At 36.1% G+C, this 14640-nt stretch overlaps 1 protein-coding gene across 1 annotated transcript in view; it reads left to right on the top strand.

The window, feature by feature from the left end:
• The window catches only part of PI4K2B (phosphatidylinositol 4-kinase type 2 beta), a 29466-nt gene that overhangs the window by 3495 nt on the left and 11331 nt on the right, over positions 1–14640 (top strand). Inside the window, exons 2-6 of the mRNA XM_069494424.1 lie at positions 4847–5001; positions 7073–7273; positions 7671–7802; positions 9524–9677; positions 12059–12126. Coding sequence (XP_069350525.1) covers positions 4847–5001; positions 7073–7273; positions 7671–7802; positions 9524–9677; positions 12059–12126 — 710 coding nt within the window. The remainder of the gene's footprint in view (positions 1–4846; positions 5002–7072; positions 7274–7670; positions 7803–9523; positions 9678–12058; positions 12127–14640) is intronic.

The following is a 14640-nucleotide window of genomic DNA, read 5'->3' as shown; positions in this document are numbered from 1 at the left end:
AGGTTCAAGACACTGATAATCTGGTTTAATTTAGAGGAAGGTTTTGGAAGAGTATGTGTCCCATAGGTCTTGACAGTTCTCCATAACGAAACTTTTGAAAGATATTAAGCAATGGTATGTTGGATATGATTTCTCAACTAGTGCTTAAAATACAGCCATTCTTTGTTTTCCATGTATTGCAGAGACACATCAGTCATCAAATAGTATCTACTTGTTGCCAGTGGAAATGAAGGCTTTGGGAAACAATAGTGACCTGTATCAGATAGATGCCCAGTCACCTGCCCTATATCCTCATAGCTTTATAGCCTATTGGAGGAAATAGTTAAAACAGACAGACTGTATTTGTGCTCAGATGGGAAACACTGAGACTTCCATTGACACATAGAGCCATCCCCTCGATGTAGGGGCCCGGGAAGACTTAGCAGAGAAAATGGCATCCAATTTGAGACCTGAAGGTGAATAGCCCTGGAACCCCTGAGGCAGGGTTCAGTTCACCAGACTTGTGAGCACCTACTTTTTTCTAGAAAATATTCTGGTAAGTGGGAAAGATGTAGTAAAGATGGGTAAGATGTTGTTCTAATCCTTAAGAGAGGAAAAGTTCATTTTGATTTATTTATTTGAAATGAAAATGATAAGTCACCATGAATATTTACAGTCAATTAAATATACAAGTTATGCAGTGGATTCTTTTAATCCATTTTTATTAATATTTCTGCTTTCTGAAGGACCAGTGATAGCCCTGAAGTGTGGTCAAGGGGAGAGTTTGATAATTTTTCAGACACATTTATTGAGGGCTTACCACATGCCAGGCCCTGTTCTAGGCACTTGGAGTACATCAGAGAACAAAACAAAGGTCTCTTTCTGCATGGAACTTAGATCATTTTGTTATAGTATTGTAAGTGTGAAAGATGAAGATAAATTAGCCGTGGGAAGGAAGCTTGATTTATTCATGGGAACAGCATGTTCAAAGAGTGGGCTGGACATCTTGTGAAAAATGAGGAGCTTGAATGGGACTGAAACTTGACCAGGAGGCCACCAACTCTTCTTAGAGGTGACCCAAAGGAAGTACACAGAGGTAAAGTTAAGATTCTCCTCAGAAAATAATTTTGAATATTTCCAAATCAAAACACCATAGTTTATTCCTTAAGGGGGTGATAGTTTTAATTGATAAAAAATTAAAATGTAGCTAACCATGCCCTCAGCTATTAAGAATCAAACCAAATGACAACAACAGACCTTCAGACCAGATCATCCACAGCACATCTAGTTTGAAGCTGTGTAACATCTGGGAGTGTCCTACAAGTTAAACTCATTACCAGTGTACGTTTAAGTAACTAGAATGAAGAAAATTGTAGAATTTAATTGTCAGTTAAAGAAAAATTATCTACTAAAAACTAATTACTTTGAATTTAGAATAGTTGATATGTAGCCTTTTTTCTGGCAGTAATTAGATAGTAGGACGAATTGTTTTTTAAGCACCTTACTAGACTGGTGATAAATCCAGGTCATCTTCAAATAAAAGAACATGGGGAGGATATTATCTCATTTATCTGAAAGAGATGCTCAAAAAGAGAAAAGTTAAAAAGAAAGAAAATGAGAACCTCCTGGCTTATTTTACAGGACTGTTTCTGATCTGATTTTAGTTGAAAGGGAATTATTAAGTATTCAGAGGATGATCATGGGCTCCATGGGAGAAACAAAGGGAGATTCTATGATGAACTCATAAAACATAACCCATAAACTAATTTGGCAGCATTTAATAGTAATAACGTAAAGGTCTACACATAATGTCCAAAAGAACTGCTCAAGTTCATATGTGCAAGACCAAGAATGGTCTAAGAGGTTAGCCATTTCAATATGAATTAATATGAAAGGACTTCTAACTAACTAATGCAGTATTATAGGAGTTCTTATTTTGGGATGGTGTCAAGACTAAAATGTCTCTCGAATCTCTGCAATGGTTTACTTGGTTTTGGAGACCATATTTTAAGGAGATATATTGAAATATTTAGGCTTGAAAGAGGAGGGCTACTAGGATGCTGAAAAACCTGAAAATATTAAGTGGAAAATAGAGACTTAGGAGAATGTGAAATGATCTTCAACTTTTTGGAGGGCTATCACTGGGAAGAAAGAAGTAAGTATATGTAGACTTTTGTTTTGCTCCAGATGGCAAGTCTAGGACTTAAGGTTAAACTACAGGAAACTTATTTCATTTCTGGAAAAGAAAGTATATGTTTGTTTTCAAACAAAAAGGAACATTTAAAAAAAAAAAAAGGAATGGAGGGTGTGGTGGTTTACACCTGAAATCCCAGCGACTAGGAGGCTGAGGCAGGAGGAACTCTTGAGCCCAGGAGTTCAAGATCAGCCTGGGCAACATAGCGAGACCCCCCATTAAAAAATTATCTGGTCATGGTGGTGCCATCTATAGTGCTGGCTACCTGGGAGGCTGAGGCAGGAGGATTGCTTGAACCCAGGAGTTAAAGCCTCAGTGAGCTATAATCTCACCACTGCACTCCAGCCTAGGTGACAGAGCCATGCCTCTAAAAAAAAAAAAAAAAGGAATATTCTCTTTTTGAAAGTGTATAAATATTGGCCCAAAGACCTCTTGCTGGTGATGTATTACAGAAGGTATACCAGCACTGGGAGCAAGGTTGAAATAAATAACTTTTCAAGTTTGTGCTTGTTGTTAAGATCCCTTGAATCCCTGACCCAGAGGAAATATCATTTAACTAATGATATTGTTTACTGGAACATTCATTTATTCAAATAAATATTTATATGTGCACACTAAATACTGATTCCTCTTCCAAGTGAACAAGAAAGACAACGTTCCTCCCTTCATTCTTAAGGATTTTCTAAGGCTAGATAAGAATTATTTGGAATCAGCATGTCAATTGTATAGGCATGACTAAAACACTTGGATTTTTATTCTATTTTTTTTCCACATCTTCTACAGTATAGTAAAGGTTTTTTTATTCTTTTGAGTAGGTTAAATATGCCCATCAGCCCTTTTTATAGTATTTTTCTCAGCACAAACTTTTAAAGATTAGTAAATAACGGTTTTATTTCTGTCTGAATTAAGGCAAATTTTAAATTAAGAGAAGTTGATTGCTTTTGAATTTTCATAGTAACACATGTATAGCATTGAAATACCTTCCAAACTGAAAAGTGAATAATTACTGGGGTAGGTAGATGCAAGCCACCTGTATTCCCAGCACTTTGGAGGCTGCGGTGGGAGAATTGCTTGAGGCTAGGAGTTCAAGACCAGCCTTTGCAACATAGCGAGACCTTAACTCTACAAAATATTAAAACATTAGCCAGACATGGTGGTACAGCGCCTGTAGTCCTAGCTACCCAGGAAGCTGAGGCAGAAGAATCGCTAAAGCTCAGGAATTCGGTGCTGCAGTGAGCTATGATCCTACCACAGCACTCTAGCTTGGGTGACAGAGTGAAACCTGTCTCTGAAAAAAATAAAAGAAATAAAAAATAAAATGTGAATAGTCTTTGGCATGTCTATCACTTTAAGTGATTAGTTATTAATTCATTCAGCAAATGTTTATTGAGTGCTTATTATGTTCCAGAAACTATGTATGTTCTCGGGATATGGCAGTGAAAGAAATCCTTGTGGTCTTGGAGCTCACAAAATAAACACACAGTATATTAGGTGATAAGTGCTAAATAGAAAAATAAAGTGGAGGTTAGAAGTGATTGAGTAAGGGTCTTGGGGGCCATCATAAGGGCTTGGACTTATTGTGAGATGGGAAACCACTGGGCTGCTTGGTACAAAGGGGTGGTGTGATCTGTCTTATGAAAGGATTACTATGGCTTCTCTTGTTAAGTACAGAGAGGCCAAGCGTGAGAGAGGGAGACCAGTTAGGAGGCACTTGTAGTAATTCAGGTGAGAGCTGAGAGTGACCTAATCATATGGAAGGAATGGAGATGGTAAGAGGTAGTTGAAGTCTGGATATTTATTTAAGATATAGCCAACATGACTTGCTGATAGGTTGGATTTGGAGGGTGAGAGTGTGAGATCACAGATGATTCTAAGGTTTTGGCCTAACCAACTGGAAGATTTCAATTGATCAAATTCAGCTGTCCTGGTGCAAGCATGGAGTCAGCAAACAGCAGTGGGGTTTAACCAGGACTGGAATTTTTCCAGGTGATCATGATGAAGGTAGAGGGAAAGAGCAATTCTGCAATGATTGACCATAGTTTAAGCTGGCCGAGGAGTAGGTAGCAAGAACATGAAGATGGTGAAGTTCAATGACATCGTGGTAGATCAGTGCTTTGTTGTTTCTAGTGGGGTGGACGAATTTTTGAACTGAAGGCGCCAGAGGGACTAAAATGGGAAGATAGGAGGTGCTTGTGATTGAAAGTATGGGGCTGGGCACAGTGGCTCATGCCTATAATCCCAGCATTTTGGGAGGCCATGGTGGGAAGATTGCTTGAGGCTGGGAGTTCAATACCAGCCTGGGCAACATAGCAAGATGCTGTCTCTATAAAAAAGAAAAAAAACAAAAAGAAGAAAAGGAAGTGTAGAGAGCTTATAATTATTGGTAATGACAAGATCTGAGATTTGACTATGGAGTCAGAGGCTGAAGGAGGACAGACAGAATCACTGGAGGAGAGGAGTTCAAAGAAATGAGAGATATTAGTATGATTCTTTCAACAAATACTGAACTTTTTTTCCCCATATGTGATTATTTGGAACTTTAAGAGAAGTGAGGTTTCATACAATACGTGATTACATTTTTTGTACCTTAGTATCCTCATGCCACTAACCTAATTCAATATTACAGGTCTGTATCATGAGCATTCTCATAGCTGGTCTTTTTTCTTAATTCAGTAACTACTAGTACTTCAGAGATGAATGCAGTCTTGGATGATCCAGAATTTGCTGATATTATGTTGAGAGCAGAGCAAGCAATAGAAGTTGGAATTTTTCCAGAAAGAATCTTTCAAGGTTCAAGTGGAAGTTACTTTGTGAAGGATCCTAAGAGGGTGAGAATTTCACAGACCTACTATATATAACAGAAATTTTGGAAAGCACTAATTTTTAAATGCAAAGTCATTGTGAGTTTCTGAAGATATTTTCCTACTAAATCTGATTACAACCTCTTTTCCAAAATAAAGGTCAGTTTTTTATTTTTACTAAAGCACGTTACTATTTAGAAATAGAGCTAATCATTATACCAGGGGAAGGAGGCTGGGCATTCAGAAGTTTGAAGGCATTGGCATCTGACAAAGTGAAATGAACCAAACTGATTCTAGACAGAAAGGAAAAGTTGATATGGCACTTTGTTCCAATTCATCTAGAATTTTTTTTAAAAGCCTGTTTTTTCCTTCTAAAAGCTTTCTGAATGATGCATAATGAGCAGTTCTTTTTTCAGGGGGAAGAATGTTTATAATTTCACCAAATTTTTCTTGGCAAAGATTCAAGTTGTATTTTTAAAATGATTTATTTTTTATTTATTATTATTTTTAGAGACAGGATCTCACTCTGTCACCCAGGCTGGAATGCAGTAGTGCAATCATAACTCACTGTAACCTTGAACTCCTGGGCTCAAACAATTCTCCCGGCAAGTAGCTAGGACTATAGGTGCACACCATTGCACCTGGCTAATTAAAAAAAAATTTTTTTTGTAGAGATGGAATCTTGCTATGTTGCCCAGGCTGGTCTTGAACTCCTGGCTTCAAGCAATCCTCCTGTCTTGGCCTCCCAAAGCACTGAATTACAGACATGAGCCACTGCACCCAGCCAAAAATAATTTTGAATCCGTCTTTTTTTTTGAGATTTAAAATTATGTATAGGTAATGTCAGTCTCAGTCTTTATTCCAAGCTTGAGTTCTTAATTTGTTCTTGTTGATTTTTTTACTAGTGACTCAGACTTTATTGTATTAAATTTATTGCATTATAAAGCAGTTATATACTTAGAATTATAATAAGATTTTTATTTCTTGCTTAAGGATAATTCAGCCTGTAAATTTAATATGAATATATTGTATCAGACAGTACTAAAGAATATAGAGACTTTTAGATATCCAAGAGCAAATTTTTTTTAAAAGTTTATTTAAAATTGGTTCATGAAAAAATAACTGGAAAAGAATTAAGAGTAGGACTGTCTGACAGCATAGATGTTCACAATATCTTATTACCTTTGTATTTTAGACAACTGTTTTTTGTCATTGAATTTATCCACTTATTAAACAAATACTTGAAATGCCTACTGTGTATCAGGTACTAGTCTAAGTACCGGAGATGCAGCCCTAACAAAGCCCCTGCCTTTTTAGAATGTAAATTACAGTGGGGAAAGTAGAGAATAAACAAACATAATTTGGACGTTTAGTAAATAATGAATAATAACACTGTTTGATCTAGAGTGGTGGTTTTTATTTATTTATTAATTTTTTGAGGTGGGGACAGAGTCTTGCTCTGTCACCCCTCGTAGAGCACAGTGGCGTCATCATAGCCCACTGCAACCTTAAACTCCTGGGCTCAAGTAACTCTCCTGTCTCAGTCTCGCAGGTAGCTGGGACTATAGGCATGCACCATGACACCTGGCTAATTTTTCTATTTTTAGCAGAGACAGGGTCTCCATCTTGTTCACGCTGGTCTCAAACTCCTGAGCTCAAGCGATCTTCCCGCCTCGGCCTCCCAGAGTGCTAGGATTACAGGCATGAGCCACCATGCCCGGTTTACAGTGGTGGTTTTTAATAAACATTTAAAAATCAGTGGAACTTTTTCTTAACTTGGAAGTCCAGAAGTATAAAACAGGTGAAATCAGAGTTAATCTGGTTAAATGTCATGGGGTCTTGGAGCCTTGCCCTCTCCTTTCTGTGGTTTGTCAGACCACCATTTGAAAACTACTGGTCCAAGGATTATTGATTTTAGATTGCTTGAAGGGGAATGAATATAAAAATGTGATTGAAACTCTTAATATTTGAGGGTTGTGTCTAAATCAGTAGACTGCTTTCTACTGGAAAGCAGTAGAAAACAAGTTATCAGAATGCATTTTATGGATTATTATCTATATTAAAAGTCTAATGAGGTTTCTACTTTTTTTCCGTGTAGAAGATTATTGGTGTGTTTAAACCCAAATCAGAAGAGCCTTATGGTCAACTGAATCCAAAATGGACCAAATATGTTCATAAGGTCTGCTGCCCTTGCTGCTTTGGCAGAGGCTGCCTGGTTCCTAATCAGGGTTACCTTTCTGAAGCTGGTGCCTACCTTGTGGATGAAAAGCTTCATCTGGGCGTTGTACCTAAAACAAAGGTAAAGGAGAATTTGTTTTTAATCATGTACTTCTAATTTACAGCCTGTTTATCTCTGAATAGTAATAATTCTTTATGATTAAGCCTATAGTTGAGCCCCTTTTTTGGTAATCGAAGAGTCATGAACGACTAGTAAATTGACTGTAGTATAGATCCACACGGTATCTAAGGCAATGTGTCTTGTTTCTCTGAGATCAGACAGTGCTAACAAGAGAAGAAAGAACTACCATTTAGAAAGCAGAAAAAGATTAGGGATCTAGAGATCCTATTGAAGGTAGAGATAACTAAAATGCTTAAAAGATTGCTATTGTTTTCTTTTTGGCTTTTATAAATTTTTATTTAAGCCTTCCTCAAAATGTTCATTCCTAAGTCTATATTTCATTGCTCTTTGTTTCTAGGTGGTTTGGCTTGTCAGTGAGACCTTTAACTACAGTGCCATTGACCGTGCAAAATCAAGAGGCAAAAAGTATGCTTTAGAAAAAGTGCCAAAAGTAGGTAGAAAGTTTCATCGGATAGGACTCCCTCCTAAGGTAAGTTTCTCTAATAAGCTTTATTTGGGGAGCAATTAGGCACGTGTATCCTGAACTCCAGGAGCTAGGAATTGTGCTGTGAGCTGTGGATATAATAATAAAGAAAACAGTTTTTTTAATCTTCCAGAAACTTATAGTAAACAAGTAATTTCAATGCAGTATGATAAAGCTGTAGGTGTGATAAAGCTGTAGATATGATGGTAAGTTCAGGAAGCTCTGAGAGGATAGAAGAGGGATGCCTTACCCAGTTAGGAAGGGTGGGGAATGTTTCCAAGAAGAGGTTACATAGAAGGCTTTATAAAGTAATGGCTAAAAGCTCAGATCTAGAAGCAGACCTAGGTTCTAATCCCAGACTCTCTGTTAGTTAGCTCTGAGACCTGGGGCAAGTTCCTTATTCTCTAAGCCCCAGTATCAATAAAACAGGGATGATAAAAACTACCTCTTAGGTTGTTGTGAGGATACAATTAAGAAATTCATGTCACGTACTTGGTACATAGTAAAGATTTGGTAAATGGTAGCAGCTATGTTTACTCATTGCATGTTAAATTTTGTTTTTTTCTTGTGACTTTTCAATAAACCTGAGGGATGAGTAGCAGCTAGCTAAGCAAGGGTGGAAAGGGTTAAAGTGGAAAGATGTTCTAGAAAAAGCTTTAGGGTTTATTTTTTTTAAATATATTTGGCCTGTTATTTTGTTGGTTTGTTGCTGTACATTTATCTAGATAAAAGAATTTGAGTAGAAATTCATGATTAACCTAACTTTTTTAAAAAAAGTATACTCCAAATTGGCAGAAAGTTTGAAAAGTTGTAGAAGGCCTGGTCCTCCTTGGATATACTGAAATAAGTGTGACTAAAGGAGGATATTATTTCCACATTCATGACAGTTACTGGTACTTATAAGTTCTTTAAAGAAAACTCTAAGGAAATCATTAAAATTTCATGCCAACAACAATATAAGGTGTTAGGATAAGAAATAGATTTTCTTTGTGGTGATTTGTTTGCATTTATGAGGCACACTAGGTTATACATTGCATGTGTGTTGTGTGCTGTTTAAATTTGTATTAATATTTCCTTCTTTAATAAATTATTTAATGTTAACTAGTAATTTTAGTAATAGCAGTGCCTTTTAAAATGGTTATATCTTCAAGGAAAGGACTTTTAAAAAAAAAAAAACACTATCAAGGTTATGATTAATTGATTAGTTTTTTAAAATTTATGACAGGATCTTTAATCTGCCTGGCCAAGGAATCCATCCTGTTTTTTAAATAAAATTTTATTTTGTATTTTATGTTATAAAAAGAACCCTGAAAAGTTTCTTTAGTAAGATAAACTTGCACTGTTATTAAATCACCAGGATAGGTTTAAAATTTGGCCTCCGTAATTAAATTTATTTTAATGAATATTTTTAGAAAACAGCATTCTTTTTAAGAGTATCACCTGAGGGCACATATTTATTCTCTTTTTTAATTATTCTAAAATAGCTATTGTGCTCCTTGAGAGCCTAGGGTTGAGCATTCTTTGTTTGCTATGTATTCTTCATGTGATTATTTAAACAGAGTATAAAAATAGTTTTCTTGATAAATGTGGCTTATCTAAATTAGTGTTAGCTTTTCATTCTTATTGTGTTTATGTAACATATTTTGTGACAGTACTGCTGAGAAATTAAAAAGTTAATCCCTTTGTTCTTGTACTTTCTTTTCTAACTGTAGTTCTTAAAATTATAGATTGGTTCCTTTCAGTTATTTGTTGAAGGTTACAAGGAGGCTGAATATTGGCTTAGGAAATTTGAAGCTGACCCTTTGCCTGAGAATATTAGAAAACAATTTCAGTCACAATTTGAAAGATTAGTTATTTTGGATTACATCATCAGAAATACAGGTATTGAAGTTCTCTCATTTGTTCACTCAAATCTTATTAGTTTCAGACTGTATTTTGTTATCCAAATCAAAGCCATGAAATTTGATGCAGAAGTCTTGAAGCCTCTTTCTTTACCTGCTTTGGAAAACAGATGTAGTGCTGCCTCTCCTGGGCAGAATTAGTCCTGCATGGGGGATCCTGACTCATAGCAGGCTTCTCCCAGGTGATAGAGATCAGTTCCTATCCCTTACGGAGAGATTTCTTAGGGGCAAGACAAAGCCCGATATTAGAAATGTTATCTGCATAATATGAATAATTGAAACTTTATTGTGTAAATTGTGTTACATACTTATTTTGACATATGACTTATTTTGACATATAACAGTATAGTCTATAAATACATTAAACTCTTAATTTTTTTCTGTGCCGAAAGGGAGGCAGTGGTGTAGATAATCCACAGCAGGGGTTCCCAATTGTGGGTCCCTGACTATCAGGTTTAGCATTGCATGAGAACTTGTTAAACATGTGTCTTCTCAGACACCACCCCATTTCTGCTGAAATTCTGCAAGTGGGGCCAGCAGGCTGTGTTTTAAGGAGCCCTCCTGGTAATTCTGTTGCACCCTAACGTTTAAGAACCAGTGGTTCAGACATGTTTCCTCATTTATATTAGATTCTGAAAAAGCATCATGTAATTTTCTAGATTTACCTTCTTAATTAATAATGTTCTTAGGTAAATATTAACATTAGTATACAGTCTGGACTACTCTTATACTGACATTAGGTGATCCTACTTAGACATTTGCCTAGCAATAAGGATAGATGCTTTTTTATCCTAAGGTAAGGAAAAGTTCCTTGATTTTAATAACCTTGGTTTAATAATTGTACCCACCTTGCAGGGTGGTTATGAGGATTACATGAATTAAATACATGTTAAACTCAACAGTGTCTGGCACAGAGAAAATGTTCAATAAAGGTTAGCTAAAATTTGTGGGGGGTTTTTTTAGTTTGTATGTGTTAAATTGGAATCTTTAATATGGTAAACATATGCTACAAATAACCAATGAAAGTCTCAAAAATCAGATGGTGACTAGATTTTCTCCTTCAATATTAAGCTGTTAGGTTATTAAGTATGAAATGTCTGATTTCCTTAAGTACTAAGTCTGACAGTTGATGTCTCTGATATTTCACTTTAACAATTCTTGTTTCATTTTTATTGTGAAGGTACATCCTCATTCTTTCAAATGCATGGTTTGGCTTGTGATTATCTTTTGAATTTTTTTTAATAGTAATTTTTGTGAAACCGTGAATAAGTCAAAAATTCGTGTTATTTTCAAATGTGACTTCCATCCTGGAACCAATACAGTGAAGAATATCAATGAAGTGTTTGGGAAGGATGTGGCTAATGAACCCACAGTACGTTGATGGTTTGAGAAGTTCTGTCCTGGTGATTTTAATCTTGAAAATGAGCCACGTGGGTGAACTGAGACCAAGGTGGATAATGATGAGCTGAAAGCTGTAGTGGAAGCGAATCGATCTCAACCTACTCGTGAATTAGCAGCAAGATTTGATGTTCCTATTCCAACAATATTGGACCATGTGAAACAAGCTGGATAGCTGGGCACTGCATGAATTAAACGAGTGTCAGAAAAGAAATCATCTTGAAATTTGTCTTTCTTTGCGGTCATGACATATTTTCTATGCCATATTGTTACATGTGATGAAAAGTGGACTCTTTTTTGACAATCACAAGCATTCAGCACAATGGTTGGATAAAGATGAAGTACCAAGACACAGTCCAAAACCGAATGTTCATCAAAAAAGCTAATGGTGTCTATTTGGTGGTCCAGCGCTGGTATTATCCACTCAGCTTCATGACACCTGGTCAATGAATTACAGCGGATGTCTACTGCAACCAACTATGAAATGGTGAGGATGCCTGCAATTAAGCAGCCGAGATTGATCAATAGAGACAGGCCAGTCCTGTTGCAAGACAACATTGGACCATATGTTGCACAAACAATGCTGCTCACACTAAAGAGGCTGGACTTGGAAACCCTCTGCCATCCACCATATTCACCAAACCTTGCACCAACTGATTATCACTTCTTCAAGGCTTTGGACCACTTCTTGTAAGGAAAAATATTCAATTCTCAACAAGCTGTGGAAAATGTCTTTTGTGATTTCATTGCCACTTGCTCTCCAGGCTTCTTCACGGCTGGCATAAGCAAGCTACTGTTAAGCTGGCAAAACTGTGATAGTTTAGGGCATACTTTGATTAATTGTACTGCTTCTATCTGAGATATAGTAAACCTAACTTTTGATTCGAAATCAGACATTTCATAATTTAATGACCTAATGTAATGTCCATAAAAATGAAGTAACAGATTGTTTTGTTTTGAAAGACAGAGGCAATGATAATTGGTTAATCAGTTATGAAAAGCAGAAATGTGGAAAAGAAATTGACTGTAAGGTAAGGAAATTTAAAATAAACAAATAAAAAATATATGTATTTAATTTCTGTAAAAGATTCCTTGAAGTTAAGTTATTCTTCACCATTTCCTCCTTCCTTCACTTAGATCCTTGGTTTTTAATCCCCTTCTCATCCTTTTTCTTTCCGTCATTTGTTTACATTGCATTTCTCAATTCTACTTTTTATTATCTCTGGGCAACTTTTTTTTTTTTTAAGAGACGGTCTTGCTGTGTTGCTCATGTTGGAGTTCAGTGACTCCACTGAACGGGCACAATTATAGCACATTACAGCCTTGAACTCCTAAGCTCAAGTGATCCTCTTGCCTCAGACCCCCAAGTAACTGGGATTACAGGCATGCCACTGTGCCTAGCTTATTTTTTATTTTGTATTGAAATAGAAGAATAATACCAACTTAGTCCTTTTTTAGAGCTTAGAAAATTTTAGGATCACCAGATGTTTTTTGCTTTTATGTAATAAAGACTTCTGGTATTTTTGGTCACTATGTTTGTATTTTACTGTTTCACTTCTTTCTGAGTCTTTTGAGTCAGTATTAGGTAATACAATATTAACTAATACAATGGAACATGTGTGCTTTACCTGTGAATCATAGCCATTGAACTTAAAAAAAAAGTACTTCTTATAAGAAGCTGGTTTTAACGTATGTAATAGACTGCATAGACCCATAACACTATCGTTTACAGATTTTAGATTAATTGCTATCAACTTTTGAGTACCCAAGTTCAAATTTTACATATTTACATAAAAGATATTTTCAGAATAGTTTTACAAGTTTAAAACAATCTGTATATTTGAGAAAATTTTGGCCGGTCGCGGTGGCTCACACTTGTAATCCTAGCACTCTGGGAAGCCAAGGTGGGCGGATCGTCTGAGCTCAGGAGTTCAAGACCAGCCTGAGCAAGAGCAAAACCGCATCTCTACTAAAAACATAGAAAGAAATTAGCTGGACAACTAAAAATATATAGAAAAAACTTAGCTGGGCATGGTGGCACATGCCTGTAGTCTCAGCTATTCAGGAGGCTGAGGCAGGAGGATTGCTTGTGCCCAGGAATTTGAGGTTGCTGTGAGCTAGGCTGGTGCCACAGCACTCTAGCCTGGGCAACAGAGTGAGACTCTGTCTCAAAAAAATATATATATAAAAAAAGAAAAGAAAAAATTTTAAGTTATTAAAAAATTTTCTTCAATATTTATAATATCTGTGTTCTCAAGTTATCACTTCATCACTTTTAAAAGTTTATACTTGTGTTTATGAAAGAAATTTAAAAATATTCGTAGTACTTAGCAATAAGAAAGGACAAACTTGATACACATTGTAATGTGAGTGAATCTTAAAGTCATGCTGAATGAAAGAAGCTATACATAAAAGGAACATACTGTATGATTCCATTTGTGTAAAAATATAGAAAATGCAAACTAGTTTCTAGTGTCAGAAAACAGACCAGTGGTTGCCTGGGGATGAGGTGGTGGTGGTGGGGGGGATGGACTGCAGAGGGATACAAGGAAACTTTTGGGTCAAGGTTTACATATGTCAAGGCTCATCAAATTGTGTATGTTAATATATGAAGATAATTGTGTGTAAATTGTGCCTCAATAATTATTTAGTTGTAAGTAGAAAAGAATGATATAAATAAAAATAAATGGCAGTTATAGCAGAAATGGATTTGAAATATACACATAATTGTGCATATTTATAATAGCTCCTGAATTTATTTTATTGGTATATCTTGAGCAATTAGATTTTGCTGAAAACTTTATTTTTTTGTTCTTAGTAATATTTCATCCATTTTCATTGAGTTAAGATATTTGATACAAACTAAAAGAAACAAAAGAAACCTGATACATGACATGAGCCTTCACTGTAGTACTTTTAATTTAAAAATTGCCTTTTTTTTTTTACTTTTTGTCATTTTATCTAGGCCAGTTAGTAGTGGCAGTCATCTGTCTTTAAATAACTGGAAATACTATTTAACATGAAAACCCTCTTGCTCCTGAGGTCTTCATTTCTGCTATAGAAGATGTAGAAGTTAGGAATGGCCTATATTCTATCATCAAGAATATCTTGGCTGGGTGTGGTGGCTCACACCTGTTGTAATCCTAGCACTTTGGGAGGCTGAGGTGGGAGGATTGTTTGAGACCAGGAGTTTAAGACCAGCCTGAGCAAGAGTGAGACCCCATCTCTTACAAAAAATAGAAAAATTATCTGGGTGTGGTGGTGTGAACCTGTAGTCCCAGTTACCAGGGAGGTGGAGGCAGGAGGATCACTTGAGCCCAGGAGTTTGAGGTTGCAGTGAGTTATGATGATACATACCACTGCGCTCTAGCCCAGGGGACAGACCAAGACCCTGTCTCAGGAAAAAAAAAAAAGAATAAATATCTTGAGGTTCTTTCTACTGAATCTTATTATATTTAGTTATGATCTTTGGGGCAGTTTTATTTAGAAACATTTTATGTTTGAACTAATTATTTCTATGGGGCCTTGAGAAAGACTAGATATTG

The sequence above is a fragment of the Eulemur rufifrons genome, chromosome 19 (assembly GCF_041146395.1).
Source record: "Eulemur rufifrons isolate Redbay chromosome 19, OSU_ERuf_1, whole genome shotgun sequence".
NCBI classification, from domain to species: domain Eukaryota; kingdom Metazoa; phylum Chordata; class Mammalia; order Primates; family Lemuridae; genus Eulemur; species Eulemur rufifrons.
Note: the sequence above shows the minus strand (reverse complement) of the source record. Positions and strands in the feature narration are given on the sequence as shown.